Raw genomic sequence first — 26,641 nt, forward strand, 5'->3', positions numbered from 1 at the left:
CATACAGAAAGTAGCGGGAAAGTTCTCACTAACGGGCTGTGCTAGGAAATGTGTGCAGTTTTGTGCAGGGTGGAGGATAGAGTATTAAACGAATCCTGAACTCTGGTTCAGATCAGAGTCAGTCATACGGAAGAAGGGTGAACATAGTGAGTAGTTAGTGTGTAACAGTAAGCAGTGATAGATTAGGGAGGTGCACGGGATGTGGTCGTCACTCTTTACTGAACCCAATTCCCACTGGAAACCCGAACCTGGCCCAGACAAGACGTTTAGATCAGGCAGGAGACAAGGCTGGATTTTCATTGACTACGAATGGGCAGAAAATCTCATTGACATCGGTTCATAAATCTATCTGTAAGACCCAGTGCCATTTAACTTTATCTGTATGTGCGTGCGTTTGTACTTGTACACTGAGTGTGCATGTGTTTGTATGCGTGTGGACATCTGTGTATGTCTTTGTGTACATGTGTGTGAATCTTCATGCATGGCTCTATGTATATGTGCATGTTTTCTGTATGTGTGTGTGTGTGCCTGTGTACACTACCGTTCTTGTGTCTGTGTGTGGTCAGGGATGTCCCAGTATGAGAGTCTGTGCCTGTTCAGTGTTATAAGGACAGTGTGTGATTTGTCGTTGTTGATACACTGTCGTACTAAGTGCCAGAGTTAAGTTTCCCGTGTTACAGACTGATACTAACTCACTGCAAGATGTGCATAAAGTGCTTTCCCCTGATTTCTATCTAATCTGCTTTTGAAATGGTGACAGTGCATGGAACAGCTGCAGATTGTTTAACATCTGGATTCTGGTTGTATCTTGTGTGAAAATCCTCCACAGTTCCTGTGGGATTTGGGAATCTGCTTGGAGCCCTTTACCTGGCCTGTATCTGGTATGATTGAGACCAGGTCTGGAGTTATTTCTGGGCCAGTGCAGATTCAGGGTTAAACGGTTTGTTTCAGTAAGTAGTGCAGGTTAGATCCCTGTTCCTTGTCTGTTTAATCTCTTGTAGAAGGAAAATTAATTTTAACAGTAGATTTCCCTTGAAGAGGTTAAGATAAATGTGGCATAGGAGGCTAATTTTTATCATCTTCGCTCATCCATCCAAGGAAAAATCTGAGGGGAAATGTTACAGCCTTCCCAATCACCTCATCCAACTAGATCTTGGATTGATCCGTTTCCACTACCCTACCCTGTCTATGACTCTGGCTGAATCATAGAATGATACAGCACAGGGGGCCATTCGGCCCATTGAAGAAGTTCTTCGTGACATGCGTCCTAAATTGACCAGTCACCATCTTTAGTCCAGGCTCCCTGGGTCCTTGCTTGCCTTGAAGTGATGCTCACAATTTACCTTCTCAAAACACTTTAGTGCTTTATAAGGTTGCTCTCACAGTAGCCTCTGTTCAAGATTAGTACCACTCATGTCTGGGCCCACTGGTTATATAGAAATCAGGCCTTACCTGTATGGGATACCAGCCTCTGCAGCAGTTCAGAATGGTTCTCCATTGTGCATCGAGTCGCTTAAAGCGCTCCCAGAACCTTCTCCATTTGTAACATCTCTTTTGTTTGCAGTGAAGTTTAAGCAGAAGGCTGAAATAATGAACAGTATGGCCAAGGGCAAGGGAAGGTCAAAAGATCAACAAGGAAACAAAATGAAAGGTGAGACACGGAGGAATGCGTTAAACTGGGTGGGAGGCAGAAACGTGTGAATAAATAATGGTGTCACAAATTGAGTCCAAATAGAAGCATTCTCCTTTTTCTTGTCTGAAGCGCGAGATTGAGTTGCATTCTTGAAACACATAAGGATTGCAGATCCTGTCATGTATATTCAAGGCTGAGATCGCTAAATTTTTGGACTCCAGAAGAATCAAGGGATATGGCAGCACGGTGGCATAGTGGTTAGCACTGTTGTCTCACAGCACCAGAGACCCGGGTTCAAATCCGGCCTCGGGCGACTGTCTGTGTGGAGTTTGCACATTCTCCCCGTGTTTGCGTGGGTTTTCTCCGGGTTCTCCGGTTTCCTCCCACAGTCCAAAGATGTGCGGGTTAGGTTGATTGGCTATGATAAATTGACCCTTAGTGTTAGGGGGATTAAATACGTGGTGTTACAGGGATAGGGTGGGATATGTGTTGGTGTAGGGGTTATGGGGATCGGGTGGGATATGTGTCGGTGCAGGCTCGATGGGCCGAAATGGCCTCTATCTGCACTGTGGGGTTTCTGGTTTCTGTGGAGATAGTGCAGGAAAATGGGGTTGAGGTCAAAGATCAGCCATGATCTCAGTGAATGGCGGAGCAGGCTGGAGGGGCCGTGTGGCCTACTCCTGCTCCTAATACTTATGTTCTTATGACTCACACCAGGGAACTGGGCAGTTGGACACGGAGTGCCTTGTACGCATTATGGTCACATACCCTCCCCACCTGACCAACTGATGTGTGTTGAAGAAGATTAAAGCATTCAATAGGATAGATACAGAAACTATTTTCTCTGGTGGGGGAGTCCAGAGCAAGGGGGCACAATCTTAAAATTAGAGCTAGGTCATTCAGGAGTGAAATCAGGAAGCACCTTTTCACACAACGGGTAGTGGAAATCTGAAATTCTCTCCCCTAAAATTTTGTGGCTGCTGAGGGTCAATTGGAGCTTTCAAGACGGAGATCGATAGATTTTTGTTTGGTAAGGGTATCAAGGGATATGGAGCAAAGGCGGGTAAATGGAGTTACGGTTCAGATCAGCCATGATCTAACTGAATGGGGGAGCAGGCTCGAGGGGCTGAATGGCCTCCTCCTGTTCCTATGTTATCTGCAGTTTTCAACTGTCCATGTTGCAGAAAACCAACGGAACAAGGACAAGTGTTCCGATAAGTGAACAGCGCAGTTCTCAGACTTTCCTTGACTGGTCGGGTGCTGGCTGTGTCATCCATTTCCTTTGGATTATTTTCCTCGTTTTCAGGATTCTCTGCACCGCACACCATTTCCTGGCCAAGCTACCGGGCAGCCAATGCTGTCCCAGACTCAGTCAACATGATTCGTAAGCAGCCGGTGGGATCATTGCTGTCCAGCTCATCCCGCCGTGGTCTAACATCCACTGGTGCAGTAGAGCCCTGGAAACCCTTGTGAGGAAAGTCTGTTGGAAGAGGCTCAGAACCTGCTCTTCCTTAAAGCCATTCTAATTTTGTTTTGCTTAACTTAAGTCGTCTTTTATTTAGTTCTTAAGGAAGTACATTCATGGATACCTTTATTGATTGTACCTGGAGTTCATATTCACACTTATATTTTATGAGCCTATTGGATGTTCACACTTGTATCTTACCAAAGTGTACATTCCGATACATATTTTCTAAAGCCATTGTACCCTTTGATTGCATGGTACCTGCAGGAGAAATGCATCAACACATTCAGCTTTCTTGGAAGGACTGCACTGCACTTGCACCAAGCGCTCTTTACGTTTGCATTGCGTTCTCACTTTACAGTTACCATCCACAACAGGAAGTAAAATTTAATCCGTAGCTCCATCAATATTGTTTACTTACCTGCTCTGGCCTACAGTGTCTCCTCAATTTATCCAATGTCAGATTTTAAAAGAATATTGGGGACTGGGAGGCCCAATTGGTTTAAGCACCATCCTTTCACCTCTGCAACCTTAGTCACTCTGTCTGACATTGCTGCTGCGTGAAGTGAGTTTGCTAATCCTCAATCCAGATACTAGTTGGTGTATGAGCAAGGCATAAAACTGCATGCATTTTGGCACAGACGAAGAGAGAGCATAACAAAGACATGTGATGGGAGTGGAAATGCCAGCACGGGTATTTGGCAAAGTTTTGAGGCAGAGTAGCGAGTATTTTGTTAAGACTTTTCCCAGTGGACTGTTTGCTCTTGAGGTTGTGAATGTTTGAGCTGTGGAATTTCAGGCACCCACATTCGCATCAGGTGTTTCCAAGTAAAGTACAGCACAGGTCAGGTGCGGAGTGACGCTTCCTCTGCTCTGCCCCAACAACGTGCCATTGCCCCAACCCCAGCAGAGCACCCCTACTGCCACCAGTGTGACATTTTCATTCTCTGGCAATCAGTAACAAATTAGAGACAGTTCTGTGCTATGCACACACACAGGGACAGCAGGAGGCAATTCACCCCCTTGAGCCTGTTCCACCATTCATTGAGATCACAGCGGATCTGTAGCCTAACTCCATCTACCCACTATGGCTCCATACCTCTTAATACCCGTGGCTAGAAAAATCTATCAATCTCAGATTTTAAATGATTAATTGAGCGAGCATCTACTGCTTTTTGTGGGAGGTCCACACTTCTACCACCCTTTGCGTGAAGAAGTGTTTCCTAACTTCTCTCCTGAATGGCCTGGATCTGATTTTAAGGTTATGTCCCCTTATCCCCACCAGCAGAAAAAGTTTCTCTATCCACCCCATCAATTCCTTTCAAAATCTTAAAAACCTCAATCAAATCACCCCTTCACCTTCTTTATTCCAGAGAATACAAGCCTAGTTTATGTCATCTCTCCTCATAATCTAACCCTCAAGAGCCCCGCTAACATTCTGGTGAATCTGCACTGCACCCCTTCCAAGGCCAATATATCCTTTCTGAGGTGCGGTGCCCAGAACTGTACACAGAACTCCAGGTGTGGTCTAACCAGGGCTGTGTAGCTGCAGCAAAACCTCCTCCTCATTATATTCTAGCCCTCTAATTATAAAGGCCAACATTCCATACGCCTTTTTGATTATTATTTGTACCCGACTACACTTTAGTGATGTGTACATAAATCTCTTTGTACCTCCACTGTTCCTAGTTTTTCACCATTTAAATACTGAGATCTATCCTTTTTTGGTCCAAAATGGATGACCTCATACTTACCTGCGTTGAAATCTATCTGCCAGTTTCTCCCACTCAATCTATCAATGTCTCCTTGTAATTTTATGCTCCCGTCTACACTACGTACTATACCATCGATGTTTTGTGTCATCGGCAATCTTGGATATGTAGCTCTCTATTGTGTTATTTAAGTCATTAATAAACATCGTGAATAGTTGGGGCCAATGTTCCCTCTTTTTTCTGGGGGGGTCTAGCCCCTTAGGGGCTGCGCAACCCATTCAGTTTTGCGCAGGCACAAAATTTCACCTTGAAAAAGCAGGTCTCGGACTGTGCGGGCCTGGCAGAGAGGTACACGATTCTTTGCACTTTTGTATGCTCTTTCCTTTCGTTTTATGTTCTCTCTCATCTGGCTTTTTATGTGGTAAGTAGAACTCGTGCCCCTTAGGGGTGCACACTGGTTCTGTATTAAGCTAAACTATTTTTGGAACACCTCCCACTGTTCATCTGTAGTTTTACGCAATAACAGTTTGCTGTCGTCAGTCTCTGTCTCATTCAGTTACCGTTAGCCCTACCAAAATCTAGAATCATAGTAGCTGTGTCAAGTTTCTCCTTTTCAAACCTAACATTGAATTGGATCATATTACGATCTCTGTTAGATAAGTGTTCCCTTACTGTTAGATTATTATCTAAGTCTGGCTCATTACTCATTCTTAAATCTATGGCCTGCCCTCTTAGAAACAGAAGATAGGAGCAGGAGTAGGCCATTCGGCCCCTCGAGCCTGCTCCGCCATTTAATGAGATCATGGCTGATCATCCAAATTCAGTACCCTGTCCCTGCTTTCTCCCCATATCCCTTGATCCCTTTAGCCTTAAGAAATATATCTAACTCCTTCTTGAATATATTTAATGAATTGGCCTCAACTGCCTTCTGTGGTAGAGAATTCCACAGGTTCACCACTCTCTGGGTGAAGAAATTCCTCCTCATCTCTGTCCTAAATGGCTTACCCCTTATCCTTAGGCTGTGACCCCTGGTTCTGGACTCCCCCGCCATCGGGAACATCCTTCCTGCATCTAGTCTGTCTAGTCCTGTTAGAATTTTATAAGTTTCAATGAGATCCCCTCTCATTCTTCTAAACTCTAGTGAATACAAGCCCAATTGACCCAATCTCTCTTAATACGTCATTCCTGCCATCCCAGGCATCAGTCTGGTGAATCTTCGCTGCACTCCCTCCATGGCAAGAACATCCTTCCTCAGATAAGGCGACCAAAACTGCACACAATACTCAAGGTGTGGTCTCACCAAGGCCCTGTGCAACTGCAGCAAGACATCCTTGCTCCTGTACTCAAATCCTCTCGCTACAAAGGCCAACATACCATTTGCCTTCTTAACCGCCTGCTGCACCTGCATGCTTACCTTCAGCGCCTGGTGCACAAGGACACCCAGGTCTCGTTGCACTTCCCCTTTTCCCAATCTATTGCCGTTCAGATAATAATCTGCCTTCCTGTTTTCCTCACCAAAGTGGATAACCTCGCATTTATCCACATTATACTGCATCTGCCATGCATCTGCCCAATCACCCAACCTGTCCAAATCATACTGGAGTTTCTCTGCATCCTCCTCACAGCACACACGCCCACCCAGCTTTGTGTCGTCTGCAAACTTGGAGATATTACATCTAGTTCCCTCGTCTAGATCATTACTATATATTGTGAATAACTGGGGTCCAAGCACCAATCCCTGCGGTACCCCACTAGTCACTGCCTGCCACTTGGAAAAAGACCTGTTTATTCCAACTCTTTGCTTCCTGTCTGCCAACCAGTTCTCTATCCAAGTCAGTACCTTACCCCCAATCCCATGTGCTTTAACTTTGCACGCTAATCTCTTATGCGGAACCTTATCGAAAGCCTTCTGAAAGTCCAAATACACCACATCCACTGGTTCTCCCTTATCTATTCTACCCTACCAGTTACATTCTCAAAAAATTCCAGTAGATTAATCAAGCACGATTTACCTTTTGTAAATCCATGTTGACTTTGTCCAATCCTGTCACTGTTTTCCAAGTGCTCTGTTATTACATCTTTTATAATGGACTCTAGCATTTTCCCCACTACCGATGTCAGGCTTACCAGTCTATAATTCCCCATTTTCTCTCTATCACCTTTTTAAAATAGTGGGGTTACATTAGCTACCCTCCAATCCATGGGAACTGTTCCAGAGTCTATCAAATTTTGGAAGATGACCAGCAATGCATCTACTATTTTTAGGGCCACTTCCTTAAGTACCCTAGGATGTAGATTATCAGGCCCTGGGGATTTATGTCACAACCTCAAGGTCATAAGTTGAGGGAGGCCATTCAGCCCATTCACCTACAGTCCCTTTATTGCTGCATCTAATTCTCTCTTAAATGATTGAGTTTTTGCCTCCAGTGATCTATCTGGGAGTCCATTCGCTGTTATACTAGGTGGAGACTCTTCAAACAAATTTCACAGAAGCTCTCGAAAGAAGGAAGCTGTAGACTGCAGGAAGATAGCAATAAATTGGTCAGGTGGGCAGAACAGTGGCAAATGGAATTCAATCCGGAGAAGTGTGAGGTAATGCATTTGGGGAGGGCTAACAAGGAAAGGGAATACACATTAAATGGTAGGACAGGGAGTAGTGTAGAGGAACAAAGGGACCTTGGAGTGCATGTCCACAGATCCCTGAAGGTAGCAGGCCAGGTAGATAAGGTGGTTAAGGCGGCATACGGAATGCTTGCCTTTATTAACCATGGCATAGAATACAAGAGCAGGGGGGGGGGGGGTTATGCTTCAACTGTATAAAACACTAGTTAGGCCTTGATGCGCTATCAATTACTCATAAAAGACTGAGAGTTAAGAGAGTAACTAAAGGCTTTTATTAACAAAAGAATGAAGGTCTGCCTCGAGTGGTCGACCGGTCCAGAAATACAAAGGGCTGGGGAGCAGTCACCTTTATACTAGGACTTGTGGGAGGAGTCAGCCGAGGCATGTCCAGGCATGTACACAGTGGAATACAAACAGTGGTTTACCACAGGCCTCAGCTAGAGTACTGTGTGCAGTTCTGGTCACCACATTACAGGAAAGATGTGATTGCACTAGAGAGGGTACAGAGGAGATTTACAAGGATGTTGCCGGGAGTAGAGAATCTTAGCTATGAGGAAAGACTGAACAGGCTGGGTCTGTTTTCCTTGGAACAGAGGAGGCTGAGGGGAGACCTTATTGAGGTGTATAAAATTATGAGGGACATAGATAAAGTGGACAGAAAGAACCTATTTCCCTTAGCAGAGAGGTCAAAAATCAGGGGGCACAGATTTAAAGTAATTGGTGGAAGGTTTAGAGGGGATTTGAGGGGAAATTTCTTCACCCAGAGGGTTGTGGGGGTCTGGAACTCACTGCCTGAAAGGGTGGTAGAGGCAGGAACACTAACCACATTTAAAAAGTACTTGGATGTGAACTTGGAATGCTGTAACCTGCAGGGCTACGGACCAAGAGCTGGGAAGTGGGATTAGGCTGCGGACACGATGGACCGAAATGGCCTCCTTCCGTGCTGTAACTTTCTATGATTCTATGTAGTGGAACCCAAGTCCCAGAGGTGAAATGGCCACTGTGCTAAACCTACTGCACAATCCAATTGCTCAGGAAAGAGCTCAACTATAACTCTATCTGTGTTACTCTTAGATATGGGATGACGGAATGCTGTTATGAAGTATGTAAAGTGGAAAATAATCTTAGATTCCCAGCACTGGTCTCTGGGCTAGTCTCGATTGCCGAGAGGCTTTGGAGAGGAATTTCTCAGATTTTTTCCCCCCCCTAATTGGGCTTGGGTTTTTGATGTGGTTTTCTGCTTATTCCAGAGGGGTTAAGGAGTCTTGAACTGATGTATCAGGCATCACAACTCTACAGGACAGGCTAGATGGACCAGATAATCTATTCCTGTCTGATATTTGCATATGTTTGTATGTCTGTATATAATACTGGCTTTCACCTTGGTGAACAGAAAATTTCACCAAAAATACAAGTTGATAATAGAGCGTTCCTGAACATTGGATTAAAAGAGGAAGCCTCTGCTACCCATTCTGGGCTGCATGCTTTGAAGAGTGGGGCGCTCCGCTGAGTGTTTAAGGGGTACTTTTGTTGAGTAAGGTGCCCAATGATGGCGATGCAGTGATGTTGTCAAATCTGCAAACCTGTTAACTCAAACTAGTAACTGAATAATAAGTCACATCACTTGCCCGAGCGGAGAAATGGCTGTAGGTAATATTCCAGGATGAATGCTTGTCACTTTGGTTTGACATCCCTCTCGCCACCATGTTAATGAGGGTATTAGCCCATTTAAAATAAACAGGTAACTGCCTCCACTACAGTAGTGGACAGGGGAAGATTATATAAATGTGAGACATTCTTCTACTAATATTAACAATAATTTCTGGATTATGATGTCTACTTATTAAGACTGTCAATATGGCAGACTTCAAGTGGACCTTTTAGAGAAAGATTTTTAAAATTCATTCTCAAGATGTGGGCGTCGCTGGCAAGGCTGTCATTTATTGCCATTCCCGAGTTGTCCTGAGATGGTGGTGGTGGGCCTTGTTCTTGAACCAATGGGGAGTAGTTTCATATAAACTGAGTGACTTGCTGGGCCACTTCAGAGGGCAGTTAAGAGTGAACTACGTTGGCACGGGACTGGAGCCACATATAGGCCCAGACCGGGTAAGGACGGCAGTTATCGTTCCCTAAAGGACATTAGTGAACCGGTTGGGTTTTTACGACAATCCGACAGCTTCATGGTCACTTTTACTGATACCAGCTTTTCATTTCTAATTTTTTTCCCCATTAAACTGAATCAAAAAGTGATTCCTAGTTGTTGCAAGAATTGAGCAAGAATGAAAACTCTGATACTGAACTAACGTCCCTTTTAATAATGAATATAAAGAGTAGAGTGATGAAGCCTTGAAGATTCTGGTACTTTCTGTTTAACAGATGGAGAAACAGATGACAAGACAGATGACAAGACCAACGAGAAGGCAGACGAGAAGGCCGACGAGAAGGCCGACCTCCCCAACACGGTGAATGTTGAAGTGACCCCCCCAACTGACTCACCAACCACATCGTCACTGACAGCAGATGCCAAGGATGAAGCCAATCCCACCAAAAACCAAGTACGTGGCCCCAAAGGATCCACTCTTCCGTTTCAACTACTCTACATTTTGTCTATTCTGTTCAATGAGTGGAGAGGGAGCAGTGTTAATGGGAGAGGAGAATATCCATCCAGGGCCTGCGTTATGTGGGGAGTGTGCCATTGCAGTGATAGGGGTTCAGTGTGGGGGTTGGACCAACATGGACACTATCTCAACACAGTGGCTGTGTCAGTGTGGTGGCAGAACCCTACTGATATCAGTACTGGGTTTTTCTTGAGCTAGTTTGCTTTGCCACTCCTGGTTCAGACTTTTACCATTGCCATAGAAATGGGATTATTAAAAACTAGAGGCTAGCCACAGGCAAGAAACTGTCTCAAAAACATTGCTTGGTTGATTTGATTGGAAGCAGACACTTTTTCTAGACACCGTCTTAAGTGGAAGCTTGGGAAATATTGAGAATTCAATTTGAAACTCAACCTCGTCTTTCATAGGACCAATGGTTGAGTTCTTTGTTGAAATAACGGAGAGCGGATGAGGGTAGTGTAGTTGATTTGGTGTAAATGGACTTTCAGAAGGTGTTTGATATCGAGAGATGTACTGGAGAGAATTGAGCTTTTCACTTCCAATATACATACATGCTGCATACTAGGTACCTTGTATGCTCAAAAATCTTTGTAATTCTGATGCGAAACCATAGCGTGACTCACAATTCAAACACCGCATAAGAGTTAGCAAAATTGAAGCCCATGGGAATAAAGGGACAGTGGCTGCGTGGATACGAAATTGGCTAAGGGACAGAAAGCAGAGAGTAGTGGTGAGTGGTTGTTTTTCAGAATGGAGGGAAGTCTACAGTGGGGTTCCCCAGGGGTCGGTATTGGGACCACTGCTCTTTTTGGTATATATTAATGATCTGGACTTGGGAGCACAGGGCATAATTTCAAAGTTTGCAGATGAGACAAAGCTTAGAAATGTTGTAAACAGTGAGGAGGATAGTAAAAGACTTCAGGCGGACATGTAGCAGATGAAATTTAATAGAGAAGTGTATATTGGACCAATCAGCAGTGCGGTATCAGTGTGGTGTATTGTCTCCTTGTTTCTGAATGAACTGGGTTTGGTTTTAACTGACTAAATCCAGGTCTTTATTTGAACTTTGAACAACAGAAAGATGTTGAAGTTCAGTCCTTGACTCGAGAGATGTACTGGAGAGAATTGAGCTTTTTACTTCCAATATACATACATGCTGCATACTAGGTACCTTGTACGATCAAAAATCTTTGTAATTCTGATGCTAAACCATAGCGTGACTCACAATTCAAACACCTTTTAAACATTAGCAATATATAGTGAATGCTTTGAATGAATCTTTGTATTTCTGATGCTAAATCATTTGGTATTAGGAAGCAGACGATACGAAGGGTGAAGATGATGGAAAAGATGATGGTGGTGGAAAGGGTGGTGGTGATGGTGGTTCTGATGGTAGCGATGGCGATGATGGTAGTGACAACAGCGATGAAGATAGTGATGATGATGAGGACAATGAAGATGAGCAGGAGGCCAATGACGAAGAACCTTTAAGTCTTGAATGGCCAGATACCCGACGGAAACAGGTCACTTACCTGTGCCTACTGCCCATTGTGTTCCCGCTCTGGCTAACGGTGCCTGATGTCCGAAACGCAGTAAGTGAGAAAGTATTGTGTAGAAAATTAGTTATTAGCAACGGAGCAAGTGATGAGTCTGAAATTGGAGCAAGTGATATGTTCAACATCATAAACCATAAAAGAAAAACCTGAAATTAAATTAAATTAAATTAAATTGACCCCCAATTTAAGAGGTTACATTTACCTAAAATGTAGAGGAGAGAATATCTGTGACATACGTTACTTTCTTCAACAGGCTTCAAGGAAATACTTCATTGGAACTTTTCTTGGATCAATTATGTGGATAGGTGCTTTTTCATACTTGATGGTGTGGTGGGCCCACCAGGTAGGTGCAGTGTTACTAAAAAACTACTTGATCCTACACAGATTCAATCCATGGACGTGTGGGCTACGGCTGGAATATAAAACCCACACGATTCACAGCTTTAAGTACTGGAACTCTTAACTATATCCGTGTAGAACGAGTCCTACAGTAGTTTGCGGAGAAATGTTCTCCTTGGAACAGGGTTCCTATAAACTACAGTTTAATATCTGTGTCGCTTTCCACCTACTGAATTATTGAGCTGTTCAACACGACAAAACTAACTCAGCACACAATGAATAGAAACATAATTTGCATAAATATAATTAGACTTTAAAACCCAGTGATCCTTTTAGTTGTGATTTAACACTGCTGCAATTGTTTTTAGTTGGAGATGCACTATAGGCCAGAGAGCTAGAAAACATTTACACTTAGTTGTGGCATTTATATATAAATCTTCTGCTTGTATCATACATTTCATACCATGTAGAATCTATGTGCAGTTGTACAAGGTATTGGTGAGGCCGCACCTGGAATACTGCATACAGTTTTGGTGTCCATACTTAAGAAAAGACATACTTGCTCTCGAGTCAGTACAAAGAAGGTTCACTCGGTTAATCCCGGGGATGAGGGGGTGGTCATATGAGGAGAGGTTGAGTAGATTGGGACTCTACTCATTGGAGTTCAGAAGAATGAGAGGCGATCTTATTGAAACATATAAGATTGTGAAGGGGCTTGATCGGGTGGATGCGGTGAGGATGTTCCCAATGATGGGTGAAACTAGAACTAGGGGGCATAATCTTAAAATAAGGGGCTGCTCATTCAAAACTGAGATGAGGAGAAACTTCTTCACTCAGAGGGTGGTAGGTTTGTGGAATTTGCTGCCCCAGAAAGCTGTGGAAGCTACATCATTAAATAAATTTAAAACAGAAATAGATAGTTTCCTAGAAGTAAAGGGAATAAAGGGTTACGGGGAGCGGGCAGGAAATTGGACATGAGTCTGGGTTCGGAATGGTCATGGCCCTGTGGGTAGTGGAGCGGGCCCAGGGGCCGTGTAGCCTTGTTCTGCTCCTACCGTGTTCTAATTCTGTTAGATTCCAGGAGATGGTTTTATTCCTGTTCCTGGCTGGGGTGGAGATCGCCTTTACAGAAGGTAAGTACTGTAGAAAAAATAGGGACAGAGTGATCTCCTGGAAGAATTTCGATCGCCTAGATGGGTCGGAGAGGAATTTCCCAGATTTTTTTCTCCCAAATTGGCCATTGGGTCTTTATCTGGTTTTTCGCCTCTCCCGGGAGATCACATGGGTTCGGGTGGATGCAGAGTGATAGAAGATTTGAGGTTAGGATCAGATCAGCCATGATCTTATTGAATGGTGGAGCAGGCTCGAGGGGCCGATTGGCCTACTCCTGCTCCTATTTCTTATGTTCTTATGTTAATCCTGTACAATTGAGTGAGTGAAATGGTTTGGTTCCTTTTAATCCACCCACTGGGAGTGAATGAGAGGCAGTTCCTGCCATTAGCAGACTTTGCAGTAATTGGTTTGATATGAATAAATGGGAAGGACTTCGGTCCTGTGGAATTCCTTTTTAAAATTTTCTCCCCATCCTCTCTTGAAGGCATTGGCTCTCACTGGGGTACTGGTCCCGAGAAGGTGTTGACACTCACTGGTACATGTGTCCCCAGAAGGTGCTGGATATGGTTCCGTGGGTATCAGCAGCTCTCCGACCCCTTGCTCATGTGGTGTCTCCTGGTGCAAGCCTAGACGTTGAGCATCAACTATTTGACAAGGGAGGACATCATTGCTGAATCTCTTCCTACTCTCACTCAATGTCATTGTGTAGGTGCATCTTCCAGTAGAAATCATTAGAGGGCGAACCTTGGCTGACATTTCCCAACCAATCGCAGTGGTACTGAGGCAAACTTTAGTGTCAGTCATTGGCTGAGAGCAGCTAATCCAAACCTGGACCTTTAGGTTTGTATAACTTGCTACAGCAGGCAGTGCATTTACACAGCAAGCTGAAACTCTGCACTTGGATCAGAAATCCTTTTTACTCCAGAGTCAACAGTATGAAGACAGGAGAGATTCTGTGATCGAGTAAAAGGTTGCGGATCCTACAGCTATTTCTTTTATTACCCAGGTCGGTGAAACGATTGGGATTTCCGAAGAGATAATGGGCTTAACCATCCTTGCTGCGGGCACCTCAATCCCTGACCTCATCACCAGTGTTATCGTCGCTCGCAAAGGTCTGGGGGACATGGCAGTGTCCAGCTCGGTGGGAAGCAACATCTTCGACATCACCGTCGGGCAAGTATTGCTCCCAGTCTGTTGAGATAATGGGGTGAATTTTTGGTGGGCGGGGGAATTAGTATTTCCATGGGGGTGGGGGGGTGAATTTTTGCTGGGGAGGGGGGTCTCCGTTTACACCATATTTTGTGGTTCCTGCAGCTCTTCCATTCAAGACACAATTGGACGAGCTGAAGATCACCCACAGAAATTCACTCCTCCCTAGTGTCTATATTTTAATGTGTAACCTTTCAAGTTTACTGTTTATCCAACTTTCTGTTAGCCATGGCTCAGTGAGAGCACCCACGCCCGAGTTCAAAGGTTCAAATCCCACTCCAGAGACTCAGTACAAAATCCAGGCTGACACTCCAGTGCAGTACTGAGGGAGTGCTGCACTGTCGGAGGTGCCATCTTTCAGATGAGACGTTTAACCGAGGCCCCGTCTGCCCTCTCAGGTGGATGTAAAAGATCTCCTAGCACTATTTCGAAGAAGAGCAGGGGAGTTCTCCCTGGTGTCCTCGCCAACATTCCCTCTAAGCTACGCAGCTCTCTGTTGGTCCCGTGCAACCCGGGACCGGATTTTCAAATGTGAAATTTTGTGCATGCACGAAACTTTGAATGGGCCGCGCAGCCCATTAAAGGGACTGCACACCGAAAAAAAAATTAGGGGGGAACATGGATCCTGGCCAACATTTATCCTTCAACCAACATCACTAAAACAGATTATCTGGTCATTATCTCATTGTTGTTTGTGGGAGCTTGCTGTGCGAACATTAGCTACTGCTTTTCCTACATTATAACAGTGACAGCACTTCAAAAGTCCTTCATTGGCTGTAAAGTGCTTTAGGATGTCCTGAGATCATAAAAGGCACTATAAAAATGCAAGTTCTTTCTGTGCCAAATATAGATTCACAGCAGGTTGCGCCTATGCTGCATTGTCCCACTTTACACAGACCCACTTCTCATGATCCACAGAGGAAAGAGGGGGATAAACAGAGAAAGGAGAGAGAGACACGGAGCACTTTTAGACATGCCTATTCTATCTGTACCACCTGTTTCAAAGAATCAATGATTTTAATAGGTTGAAAAGGGCCTTTCATCTCTCTGAAAAATTCACTTAATTAGAAACTTGATGTAACTACACTGCAGGCTATGAGGGTCACAGCACCTCAGAAAGAGTTTGAATGTGACAAAGATATTTCACGCCAATTAAAAAGCCAGCACACACTCAAGTCCTGACTGTGCGGAAATTCTCAGAGCAGCACCGGTGCTGCAGACGCACGCACAGTGTTAGGTGCTGTCAGAACTGTGCTGGCCTCTAATTGCACAGGTGGGGCGGCACTAAGTCCTGCTTCAACAGACATGTTCAGAGTGGAACCTAATCATAGGTTTCCCAATCTGATCAGCTCGCGATCCTGGCTTCACACAATCACACGGCGCGCTGTCAAGTTAAACAATTGTCTTGAAAATGTCAATTACAACAGTTTACCATCTGAAGCTGATTTAAGGGGCAGATTGGCACGGCTGGTATCACGGTCACCTCAGAGTCTGAAGGTTATCGGCTAAAGCCCCACTCCAGGACGTGAGCAAATTAACTAGTTGATATACCTATCAATTCATTCCATGAAAAGCGACGAGTTAAGATAGTAACTATAGGTTTTTATTGGCTAAATAACAGAGCTCACCCTCGTGGGTGATCGGTTCCAACAAGGAAGAATACTAGCCAAGCGGTCAACTTTATACCTGGGCAAGCAGGCGGAGCCATGGGCGGAGTCAGCTGAGGTATGCCTAGGTATAACAGCGTGCGTGGCAAGAGGTAACCTTGTGTAGTGATAACAACAGTGTAAACAGTGATAACAACAGTGTAACAATAGTGAACGGTTGTGAACGGTAACAGTGGCTTACCACATTCACCCCTTGTTTAAAATTGAGTCCGGCGGGGTGAAGTGTACTACCAGTTCATTTATGTCAGTCTCTCAGGAGGCCTCGTAAGCCTTTCTGATCGGCGCAGCAGCGGCGGCGGTGGTGGTGCAGTATCCGATGTTAATGCTGGTGTCTGCGTGGTCGACGAAGGCTCCTGGGGTTCCGGCATGCCGTCTACAGGAGCTGGATTTGGGGGAGTGGTGGGGGGTAACGGTGGTATCTCAGGGGTGCCCGAGGGTGCGAAGGAGACAGTGTCCTCCCACCCGTCTGGGTATGCCACATAGGCGTACTGGGGGTTGGCGTGCAGGAGGTCCACCCTCTCTACCAGGGGGTCCGTTTTATGGGTCCTCACGTGCTTCCGCAGCAGGACGGGCCCCGGAGAAGTCAGCCATGTTGGTAGCGAGGTTCCCGTAGTCGACTTCCTGGGGAAAACAAACATTCGTTCATGGGGGGTGGCGTTAATGGCAGTGCAAAGCAGTGACCGGATGGAGTGGAGCGCTGCCGGGAGGACTTCCTGCCAGCGAGAGGTTGGGAGGCCCTTAGACTTTAGGGCTAAGAGGACGGCCTTCCAAACTGTCACGTTTTCTCTTTCCAGCTGGCCGTTCCCCCGGGGGTTGTAGCTGGTGGTCCTGCTCGCAGCAATACCTCTCGCGAGCAGGAACTGGCGAAGTTCCTCGCTCATGAAGGATGCGCCCCGGTCACTATGTATATAGTTCGGGAACCCGAACAAGGCGAAGAGGTCGTTCAGGCATTTGATGACCGTGGTACTGGTCATGTCTGGGCAGGGGATGGCAAAGAGGAAACGGGAGTACTCGTCAATAATGTTGAGGAAGTACACATTACGGTCAGAGGACGGGAGGGGCCCCTTAAAATCGATGCTCAAGCGCTCGAAGGGGCGGGTGGCCTTGATCAGGCTTGCTCTGTCCGGCCTATAGAAATGCGGTTTGCATTCGGCACAGGTTTGGCAGTTCCTGGTCATGGTCCTGACCTCCTCGATGGAGTAGGGCAGGTTGCGGGCCTTAATGAAGTGGTAAAGTCTGGTGACCCCGGGGTGGCAGAGGTCGTTGTGGAGGGTCCGCAGTCTATCAACTTGCGCGTTGGCGCATGTACTTCGTGATAGAGCATCTGGGGGGTGGTTGAGTTTACCAGGCCGGTACAAGATATCGTAATCGTAGGTGGAGAGCCCAATTCTCCACCTCAAGATCTTGTCGTTCTTGATTTTGCCCTTCAGCTTGTTATTAAACATAAAAGCAACCGAACGCTGGTCGGTGAGGAGGGTAAATCGTTTGCCTGCCAGGTAATGCCTCCAGCGTCATACCGCCTCCACAATCGCCTGGGCCTCCTTCTCGACAGAAGAGTGTCGGATCTCAGGACCCTGGAGGGTCCTTGAGAAGGAGGCCACAGGTCTCCCCGCCTGGTTAAGGGTTGCAGCTAGGGCGAAGTCGGATGCATCGCTTTCCACTTGGAAAGGGATGGACTCATCCACTGCGTGCATTGTGGCCTTCGCAATGTCTCCTTTTATGAGGGAGAAGGCTGCGCCTGCTTCTGCTGTCAGGGGGAAGGAGGTGGACTTCATGAGGGGTCTGGCTTTGTCCGCATAATTGGGCACCCATTGGGCATAGTAAGCGAAGAGCCCCAGGGTTCTCTTCAACGCCTTTGGACAGTGGGGGAGGGGAAGCTCCATGAGGGGGCGCATTCTTTCGGGGTCGGGGCCGATGACTCCGTTCTCTACTACGCAGCCGAGGATGGCAAGGCGCGAGGTGTTAAACACACATTTCTCCTTATTGTAAGTGAGGTTCAGCCGTTGGGCCGTACGGAGGAATTTCTCCAGATTAACATCGTGGTCCTGCTGGTCGCGGCCGCAGATGGTGACATTATCTAGATAAGGGAACGTGGCCTGCAGCGCGTTCTGGTCAACCATCCGGTCCATCTCCCTTTGGAAGACCGAAACCCCGTTGGTGACGCCGAAGGGAACCCTAAGGAAGTGGTAGAGGCGGCCATTCGCCTCGAAGGCGGTATACTGGCGGTCCTCAGGGCGGACAGGGAGTTGGTGGTAGGCCGACTTGAGGTCGATGGTGGAGAATACCCGGTACTGTGCAATCTGGTTGACCATATCAGATATGCGGGGAAGGGGGTATGCGTCCAGCTGGGTGTACCGGTTTATGGTTTGGCTGTAGTTGATAACCAGGCGGTGTTTATCGCCGGTCTTAACGACTACGACCTGGGCACGCCAGGGGCTGGTGCTCCCCTCGATGATGCCCTCCTTCAGGAGTCGCTGCACCTCAGAGCTAATAAAGGCTCTGTCTCTGGCGCTGTACCGCCTGCTCTTGGTAGCGACGGGTTTACAGTCACGGGTGAGGTTAGCGAACAAGGAGGGGGGCGGGACTTTGAGGGTGGAGAGGCCGCAGGTGGTACGCGGCGGGCGGTTTAAATTTTGCTGGTTGCAGACTGTGAGTGGGGGGAGGGATCCACCGTAAGCCAAAGTGACACTTTGAAGGTGGCTTTGGAAATCCAGCCCTAGTAGGACGGCAGCGCAGAGCTGGGGCAGGACGAGAAGTTTAAAGTTTTTATATTCCGTGCCCCTAACCGACAGGGTCACCACACAGTAGCCGCTGATGTCTGTTGAATGGGACTTCGCCGCCATCGAGATCCGATGGCGCGTTGGCCGGACGAGGGAGTAGCAGCTCACCGTGTCTGGGTGAATAAAACTCTCCGTGTTTCCGCTGTCGAACAGGCAGGTCGTGGCGTGGCTGTTTACTTCGATGTCCATCATGGACTTGGACAGATGATGCGGGAGAGCTTGGTCAAGCGTGACGGAGGCCAGTGTATGGCTGAGTGAGCTGCTGTAGTCTGCAGGTGAGGCGGTGGTCGGGTCTGGAGACAAAACGGCGGCCGAGTGCGGCGAACAAAATGGCGGCGCCCATGACGCGGATCCCCACGAAGTTGGACAAAATGGCGGAGAAGATGGCCGCCCCCACAACTCACATGAGGCACTGCTGGCGTCTGTGGCCTTGATCAAAGATGGCCGTCCCCACAACTCACATGAGGCACTGCTGGCGTCTGTGGCTTTCCCCCTGCAGGCGTTTACGAAGTGGCCTTTCTTTTTGCAGCCGGAGCAGGTCGCGTTCTTTGCAGGGCAGCGCGCCCTTTGATGTCTCGCCTGGCCACAGAAGCAGCAGCTGGCGGCCCGATCGCGGAGGTCCGCTGCCGCAACAGGTCCCGGGGGTGGCGGTCCCGATCGATTCCGGGACACCGACGCCGTAGTAGGTCCCAGGGGCGGCGGTGCGAGGGGTATTGCGGCCGGAGTCGGGCCCGAGTCCCAGGGTCGCGCAGCACTGTACCTGGAGTACGCCTCGAGGTCCCGATGGGCCACTTCCAGGGAGCGAGCGAGAGCTGCAGCTGTTTTCAATTCGAGGTCCTTTGATTCGAGCAGTCTTTGCCGTGAGTCGTCGGACCGAAGGCCTTTCACGAAGGCATCGCGGATATTTCCTTCAGTATTTTCTGCAGCCGTTACAGCTTTAAAGTCACAGTCCCTGCCGAGTGTTTGTAGCACCCGTAAAAATTCATCTACAGACTCTCCTGGCTGTTGCAAGCGGGATCTTAGGAGATGTCTGGCATACATTGAATTTACTGGGCTCCGGTACTGCTCTTTTAGCAGGTTGAGGGCGTCCTCGTATGTAGCAAGGTCCCGGATGCGTGCAAATACTTTAGGGCTCACCTGGGCGGTCAGGACTCTTAGTTTGGATTCCGGAGGCACGCCGGAGGCTCCCAGGTAGGATTCGAAACAGCTCAGCCAGTGTTCAAAGTCGAGGGCTGAATTCGCTGCCTGTGGGTTTAGATCCAGGTACGGCGGTCGGAGGGCTCGCAGCCAGGTCGGCTGCTGGGGCTGTTGTAGCTGGCCGTTTGGCTGGTCGTTTGGCTGCTCCGATCCACTCATTTCAAAATTTAGCCAATAAAATTGATATACCTATCAATTCATTCCATGAAAAGCGACGAGTTAAGATAGTAACTATAGGTTTTTATTGGCTAAATAACAGAGCTCACCCTCGTGGGTGATCGGTTCCAACAAGGAAGAATACTAGCCAAGCGGTCACCTTTATACCTGGGCAAGCAGGCGGAGCCATGGGCGGAGTCAGCTGAGGTATGCCTAGGTATAACAGCGTGCGTGGCAAGAGGTAACCTTGTGTAGTGATAACAACAGTGTAAACAGTGATAACAACAGTGTAACAATAGTGAACGGTTGTGAACGGTAACAGTGGTTTACCACACTAGTTACTGTGTGATGAATTCTGAGTGCCATGGGGGGTGGGGGTGGGGGGTGGACGTCAGGCTCCATCAGCTATGGAAGGGCTGCTGGCTGCCCTTCAAGCAGCATCATGTAAAATAAAATTCTTACGGCACCAAGTTCCCCTTCATTGGAGGCTAACAAAATACAGGGGTGTAAACTACAGGCTATACCTTAGTATAGCGAGAGGGGCACGCGGGCAAAAAACATTTGTTGTAAAGTCTTACCTTCAACTACGGAGGTCTCACCGATTGGCGATGCGGAGTTTCAGCAGGTTGTCTCTGCAGTCATTCATGAGGAGTACCAAGCCCTGGGTATTCGAACATGTGTTATCATACCCGGCCTGCACGGCTCATGGGTACAAATTGAAAAAATACAATATAAAATGGTTGACTTTAAGATGAATATCAAAAAATGAACAAACCATTAAATACATATTTAATTCTCTCCCAACATAGCATTGATTTTTTTTCTCAACAATTTGCATTTATATAGCACCTTTAACATAGTAAAACGTCCCAAGGTGTTTCACAGGAGCATAAATTAGACAGAAATTGACACCGAGCCACATAAGGAGATATTAGGACAGGTGACCAAAAGCTTGGTCAAAGAGGTAGGTTTTAAGGAGGATCTTAGAGACGGAATTTCAGAGCTTAGGGTCTAAGCAGCAGAAGGCATGGCCACCAATGGCGGAGCGATGAAAATCGGGGATGCGCAAGAGGCCAGAATTGGAGGAGCGCAGAGATCTCGGAGGGTTGTAGGGCTGGAAGTGGTTAGAGAAAGGGAGGGGCAAGACCATGGAGGCATTTGAACAAGAGGATGAGAACTTTAAATTCAAGGCATTTTGTCTCCTCCACCTCCCCCCCCTCCCCTCAGCCGAAGGACCGGTGACTGTTTTCTAGCCTATGTGCGTCAGTCTGTGGCTGGTATCGGAGATACACAAGTCTGTTTTGGCTTGAACTCAGTCACCGAGTTGCCAACCCTCACATCACTACTGCTGGACACCTCACTCCTTGTCCCCAGCCAAGTTTACCGTGTGGGGATTTCAAAGCATAAAATAATGCTGTTCAACCCCTGCTGGTCGTCTCATTGCACAGCTCAAGCACTCACTCACTGGTTGTAATAGTCACTGTTCCCATCCATACAACCTCTCACACACAATCACATTTACTCATCTTTTAACCTTCTGTTTCTCTTTTCTTCTGTATGACAGGCTGCCAATGCCCTGGTTGTTGTATGCTGCCTTTCACGGGTTCCAGCCAATCCCAGTCAGCAGTAATGGCCTGTTCTGTGCCATTGTACTTCTCTTCCTGATGCTGCTGTTCGTGATCATCGCCATTGGCTTCTCCAAGTGGAAGTTGAACAAAATCTTGGGCTTCACCATGTTTTTCTTCTACTTTATGTTTTTAATCATCAGCGTAATGCTAGAGGACAGGATCATAGTGTGCCCAGTGTCCATATGAACTCTGACTTTCTACCCCATACCTATCAGAAGACACTACTGAGGACTGGTTCTGTTGCAACTTGGAAACATCCAGAATGTAGGTTGAAGGAAATATTCTAAAGCATCAACCTCATCTCTCCCCAACAATGTCATCATTGCTGTTGATTTTATTAATAAATTCAGACCAGAATCGATGAACGTTTGCTGTAAATGTGAAAATTACTGGTGACAATTGGATGCAGACCTGATGAAAAAGGTAACATTAGTTAAACAGCCCCTATTGCCTTGTATTAAAGGTGTTGCAGAGCAGGTGATCCCAGTTTCCAAATATGGATACGGTTAATTGTGCTGAAAAGTCCATATGCGTATTTCACTATATTATATGCCAATAATAAAGCATTGAATCAGAAGAAGCCATTCAGCCATCAAACCCAGGCCTTCGAACAGACCATGTGAATTCTGCCCACCTAAATTAAAGTCCATTTTGGAAAAACATTTGTAAAAACTGTTGTGGAAAAGGTTGAACACATGATCCTCAGCCAAGGCTCTTCCATGAACTGAACTGGACTAAGAAATAACCCCAAAATATTGGCACTACCCCATCAACATCACCTTTCAGAGGTCATTAGTAATGAATGCAATAGTCATTAAAGTGACAACATTGTTTTGGAAAATGGAAACTCAAGGACACCAAATCAGAGGTGACGGACACGACAGTCTTACCTTTGAATAGTTTCAAAGATAGGATCAAGGGAAACAGCTGTTCTGGGATCTTCATTCCAATCCAGGTTACACTCAGCAGTCTCAATCCACTTCTTAGTGGATCTATCTGCACCGCCATTGTTTAGTATTGCCACGACAGCATGGAAGCAAATTAAGGTGTTAACAGGCAACTGAAATAAATTGGTTAATACACCAGTTAAAATAATGAAGAAACCAAATTCGCCTGTTTGATATTGTCACTTATACTGATGTCTAAACTAGCAATCTTACTCAGTGAGCAGAGAGGAATGGCGGGTGTAGAAAATGGAAATGTCAGATTGGTGCAGTAGGGGGTGTTCTGATGAGGACAGATGGTTTGGTGGAGAAGAGGGAGTTTCACCCAATATCTAAACTGTGCTAAATCTGGTCAGGGAGAAGAAGTTTCTGATACTGGGTGCCAAAAGTGGAAAACATATTCCCCAGTACAGAATCCTTTCCTTTGATTAATAGAGTCGAGGTTCATCTCCCTCCCTCCAAACCTGCACACAAATTGTACAATTTCTTTCCCCCCCAAAAATTATTTAAACCTACCTAATGAAACACCATACTGAATGAAGCTCATTTCAGAGATGGTGCTCTCATTTTTCAAGAAGACACCAGCCCCTTTTAACACATCTAAACTATTTTTATACATAAAGTGAAAGATTACTGCTGTTTGTAAAATTATTGCATTGTTCATGGTTATCGTGTCACTTCCTGTTGTATGAACTGTACATTATCAGCATTGACTTGCACTATGACTGTGTGCGTCATCATGTCTCAGAAGCTGCTCAGTGTTATTTTAGACTTTATTGCTCCCTATTTCTATTTCAAAGTATTAATAGTCTGACTGGAACACAGGAACAGGAGGAGGCCATTCAGCCCCTCGAGCCGGTTCTGCTATTCACTCAGATCATGGTGACCTGCAGCTCAACACCATTTACCCACCTTAACTCCATATCCCTTGATACCCTTAAACAATAACAATCTATCATTCTCAGTCTTAAACATTTTCTATTGACCCCTCCAACATCCACAGCCTTTTGGGTGATTTCCAGATTTCCACTACCCTTTGCATGAAAAAGTGCTTTGCAATTTCACTGCTGACCAGCCTAGCTCTAATTTTAAGGTTATGCCCCCTTGTTCTGGATTCTCCCACAAGAGGAAATAGCTTCTCTGTATCCATCCTATTGAATTTTCAGTGGACATGATCGAGACAGAGATGTGATCAATGAGGAAGGTTTTTTGCTGCAGAGTGTCAGCCAGCCATCTCGAGCAAGGGCTAGTAAACATGGATAGTTGAGTGTTAGGCGAGTCAGGTGGATCTTACCATCGAGACTCTAGAAAGTCTTGGTACCAACAGGGGAGAAAGCTTCCTCTGATTGCTCTGTGCTATTGACAGCAGGAAGATTTCCTATGTTCCCTCTATATAGAGACATCATAGTTGTATTCTAAAATATAGCATGTTTATGTACTCTGGCAATGGGATCTTCATAGTACTGTCATTTGGGATGGGGCAATAATGGAAATGTATATGGACTCAAGATACTGGGCTGAGAAACTATCAGTTAAAGTATTATTGGCCCATGGTTTATGCTGTGCTGGGAAAGACTGGAGGGATGGCTGAGTGCAAGAAATAAGAAGTATTCATTTAGTTATAGAGTTACTGAACACAGCAAACAATCAACATACCATATAACAACTCAGGATAAAAACAAGACAATCTTTTTAGTGTTTAAAAAAAAAATTGACTTGTATTTATTGAATTAATATTTTGAGAGAGAAACAGCATATTGACCATACCATCTGATCTGTGTTTCATAAAACTAATGCAGTAACAGGATTTTATGAATTTCAAGAGTTCACTGTACATTTTGTTTTAAGATTAAACCGGTTTTCAGTTGCATTTAAAATGTTGAATGTATTGTGTGGTTGTAGAAGGCGGCATGTAAACTGAAGGAGGTGGACAGAATGATTGGGTTGTTTTCTTGTAATAAAAATGCTTAATATTTACAAAAGATTTATTAAATCACTGGTAACTTGTCTGTGGCATAGTCAATGGTCATTTAAAAAGTGTGTCTTTTTAAATACAAGATGGAGGTGAGAGACAGAGAACCTTGCTCCACAGCGCCACATAGTGGTCATAACTTGTAACAGTTGACATAGTAAAATTAAATGGTAATCATTGACAAAAAAGCATGACCAAAAATGGTGAGACCAGGAAGTAAGGTGTGAACTGGAAGCGTACACAAGCAAGCTTACACACATACACGTTGATCTCCAGCGATGTTGCACATGGAGAATTAAGACCAAGTGCAGTGTTCAGGTGAAGCCAGGCTAGTGTGGACCAGGGCGCACAGACATAATTCAGTCCCATTTTAAAGTCTTAATTATGTAGTTCTATTATAAATTCCCATGTCCACATTTATGCTGGAAATATCCTATGTAAACTTGTCATGGTGTAATTATATCCCCCAGCTAGTGGTGGCACTGCAACACTTTAACTGAGAGGGACAGTGTAATTACAGTGAGAGAAATTTACATAGGCAGTTTCCAGTATAAATGGATATAGGAATTTATAATAGGTAAGTTAACAGGAAGTGTACACAAACATAGGATTTTTAATAAATTAAATAAAGGTTAGAAAATTACATTTCCTCACAAAATACAGTTTTTAATTTCTACAACTCCTCAAAAAAATTGCTGATCTTTCCCTCCCCTCTATCTGTCACATTTAACTGGCAAGAAAGTACTTATTGTTCCCTACAACTTTCTTCAGAACACTAGTTTGCACTGAGAAAATCTGTGTTTGTGCCGTTGAGAAACGTTGTAATTTTTTGTTTTGCCCCATTCCAATCCATAATTGCCACTTCCATAATATCGCGCCCCCCCCCACCTCATCCATGTCTTTTATCACCTCCACACTCGGCTATTCCAATGCTCTCGTACCAAGCCCCCCAAACTCCGCCAGTAAACCTCCGCTCATCCAAACCTCTGCTGCCTACACCCTACCAATACCACGCCTACCAATATTGGTGACTGTCAAAAATATAAAAAGGACTTACATTTATATAGCGCCTTCCACGACCACCAGACGTCCCAAAGTGCTTTTTGAAGTGGAGTCACTGTTGTAATGTAGGAAACGCGGCAGCCAATTTGTGCACAGCAAGCTCCCACAAACAGCAATGTGATAACGACCAGATCATCTGTTTGTTCTGTCGGTTGAGGGATAAATATTGGCCCCAGGACACCGGGGAGCACTCCCTTGCTCTTCTTCAAAATAGTGCCGTGGGATCTTTCACGTCCACCTGAGAGAGCAGACAGGGTCTCGGTTTGACGTCTCATCCAAAAGACGACACCTCCGACCGTGCAGCACTCCCTCAGCACTGCCCTGGAGTGTCAGCCTAGATCATTGTGCTCAGGACTCGAGTATAACTGAAGACATCACTCCCATGTAAACAGCTTCAAGTCCAACACACCCTGTCATTGTTAAGCTCTGCAGTCTTATTTTTGCAGACCACAGAGATTAATTCATTAAGAGTTTTAATTTTTTTTAAACTTATAGCTGCAGAAAGCACATGTTCACCTCAAATTTTTTTTCACCAAAAGCATCAGCATAGTAAAGATATGTAAAAAACTTGAAAATCAAGCATGAACTTCATGTGAAGCTGTACTGAGCAGCGTTTTATTGTTTCAAGTACTATTATACACCCATTCATTAAAAAAAGAAGTGGGTAACTTAACGATGTCTAGCATGAAAAGATACCCGAGGGAAAAATTTGCACAAAGAGGTATTGGTAGCTGCTGAGGTTTAATTAGTCAAGTGCATGTGGAGAGTATTAATAAGATTCCTCACCTGGGCACCAACGGGAGCCCCGCGGTTTGGGCACTAAGAACTTTTTAAGCAGCAATGCTCGCTGAATGCATCATAATGTAACACTGGCTACAGTGTAATTATCACCCTCAAACTCACCCTGTGACTCACCACACACTGCTTTCCAGTCGATCTTAATTCCCAATCCAGATCGCCAATAGTAT

At 45.7% G+C, this 26,641-nt stretch overlaps 1 protein-coding gene across 4 annotated transcripts in view; it reads left to right on the plus strand.

Moving 5' to 3' along the window:
- slc24a1 (solute carrier family 24 member 1) overlaps nt 1-25,476 on the plus strand; it is a 67,151-nt gene extending 41,675 nt beyond the window's left edge. For 2 of the 4 annotated variants that reach the window (XM_085968341.1, XM_085968340.1), the window contains 6 exons: nt 1,565-1,651; nt 9,809-9,987; nt 11,364-11,642; nt 11,860-11,949; nt 14,065-14,231; nt 21,632-25,475. In XM_085968341.1, coding sequence (XP_085824467.1) covers nt 1,565-1,651; nt 9,809-9,987; nt 11,364-11,642; nt 11,860-11,949; nt 14,065-14,231; nt 21,632-21,881 — 1,052 coding nt within the window. In that variant the 3' untranslated portion in view covers nt 21,882-25,475. Of the gene's footprint in view, nt 1-1,564; nt 1,652-9,808; nt 9,988-11,363; nt 11,643-11,859; nt 11,950-14,064; nt 14,232-21,631 lie in introns of all 4 variants that reach the window. The other 2 variants (XM_085968342.1, XM_085968343.1) reach the window with 2 other exon arrangements.
- The last annotated feature ends 1,165 nt before the right edge of the window (nt 25,477-26,641 follow it).

Source organism: Somniosus microcephalus, chromosome 27 (genome assembly GCF_052327205.1).
Source record: "Somniosus microcephalus isolate GS21.2 chromosome 27, FLI_Smic_1.0, whole genome shotgun sequence".
NCBI classification, from domain to species: domain Eukaryota; kingdom Metazoa; phylum Chordata; class Chondrichthyes; order Squaliformes; family Somniosidae; genus Somniosus; species Somniosus microcephalus.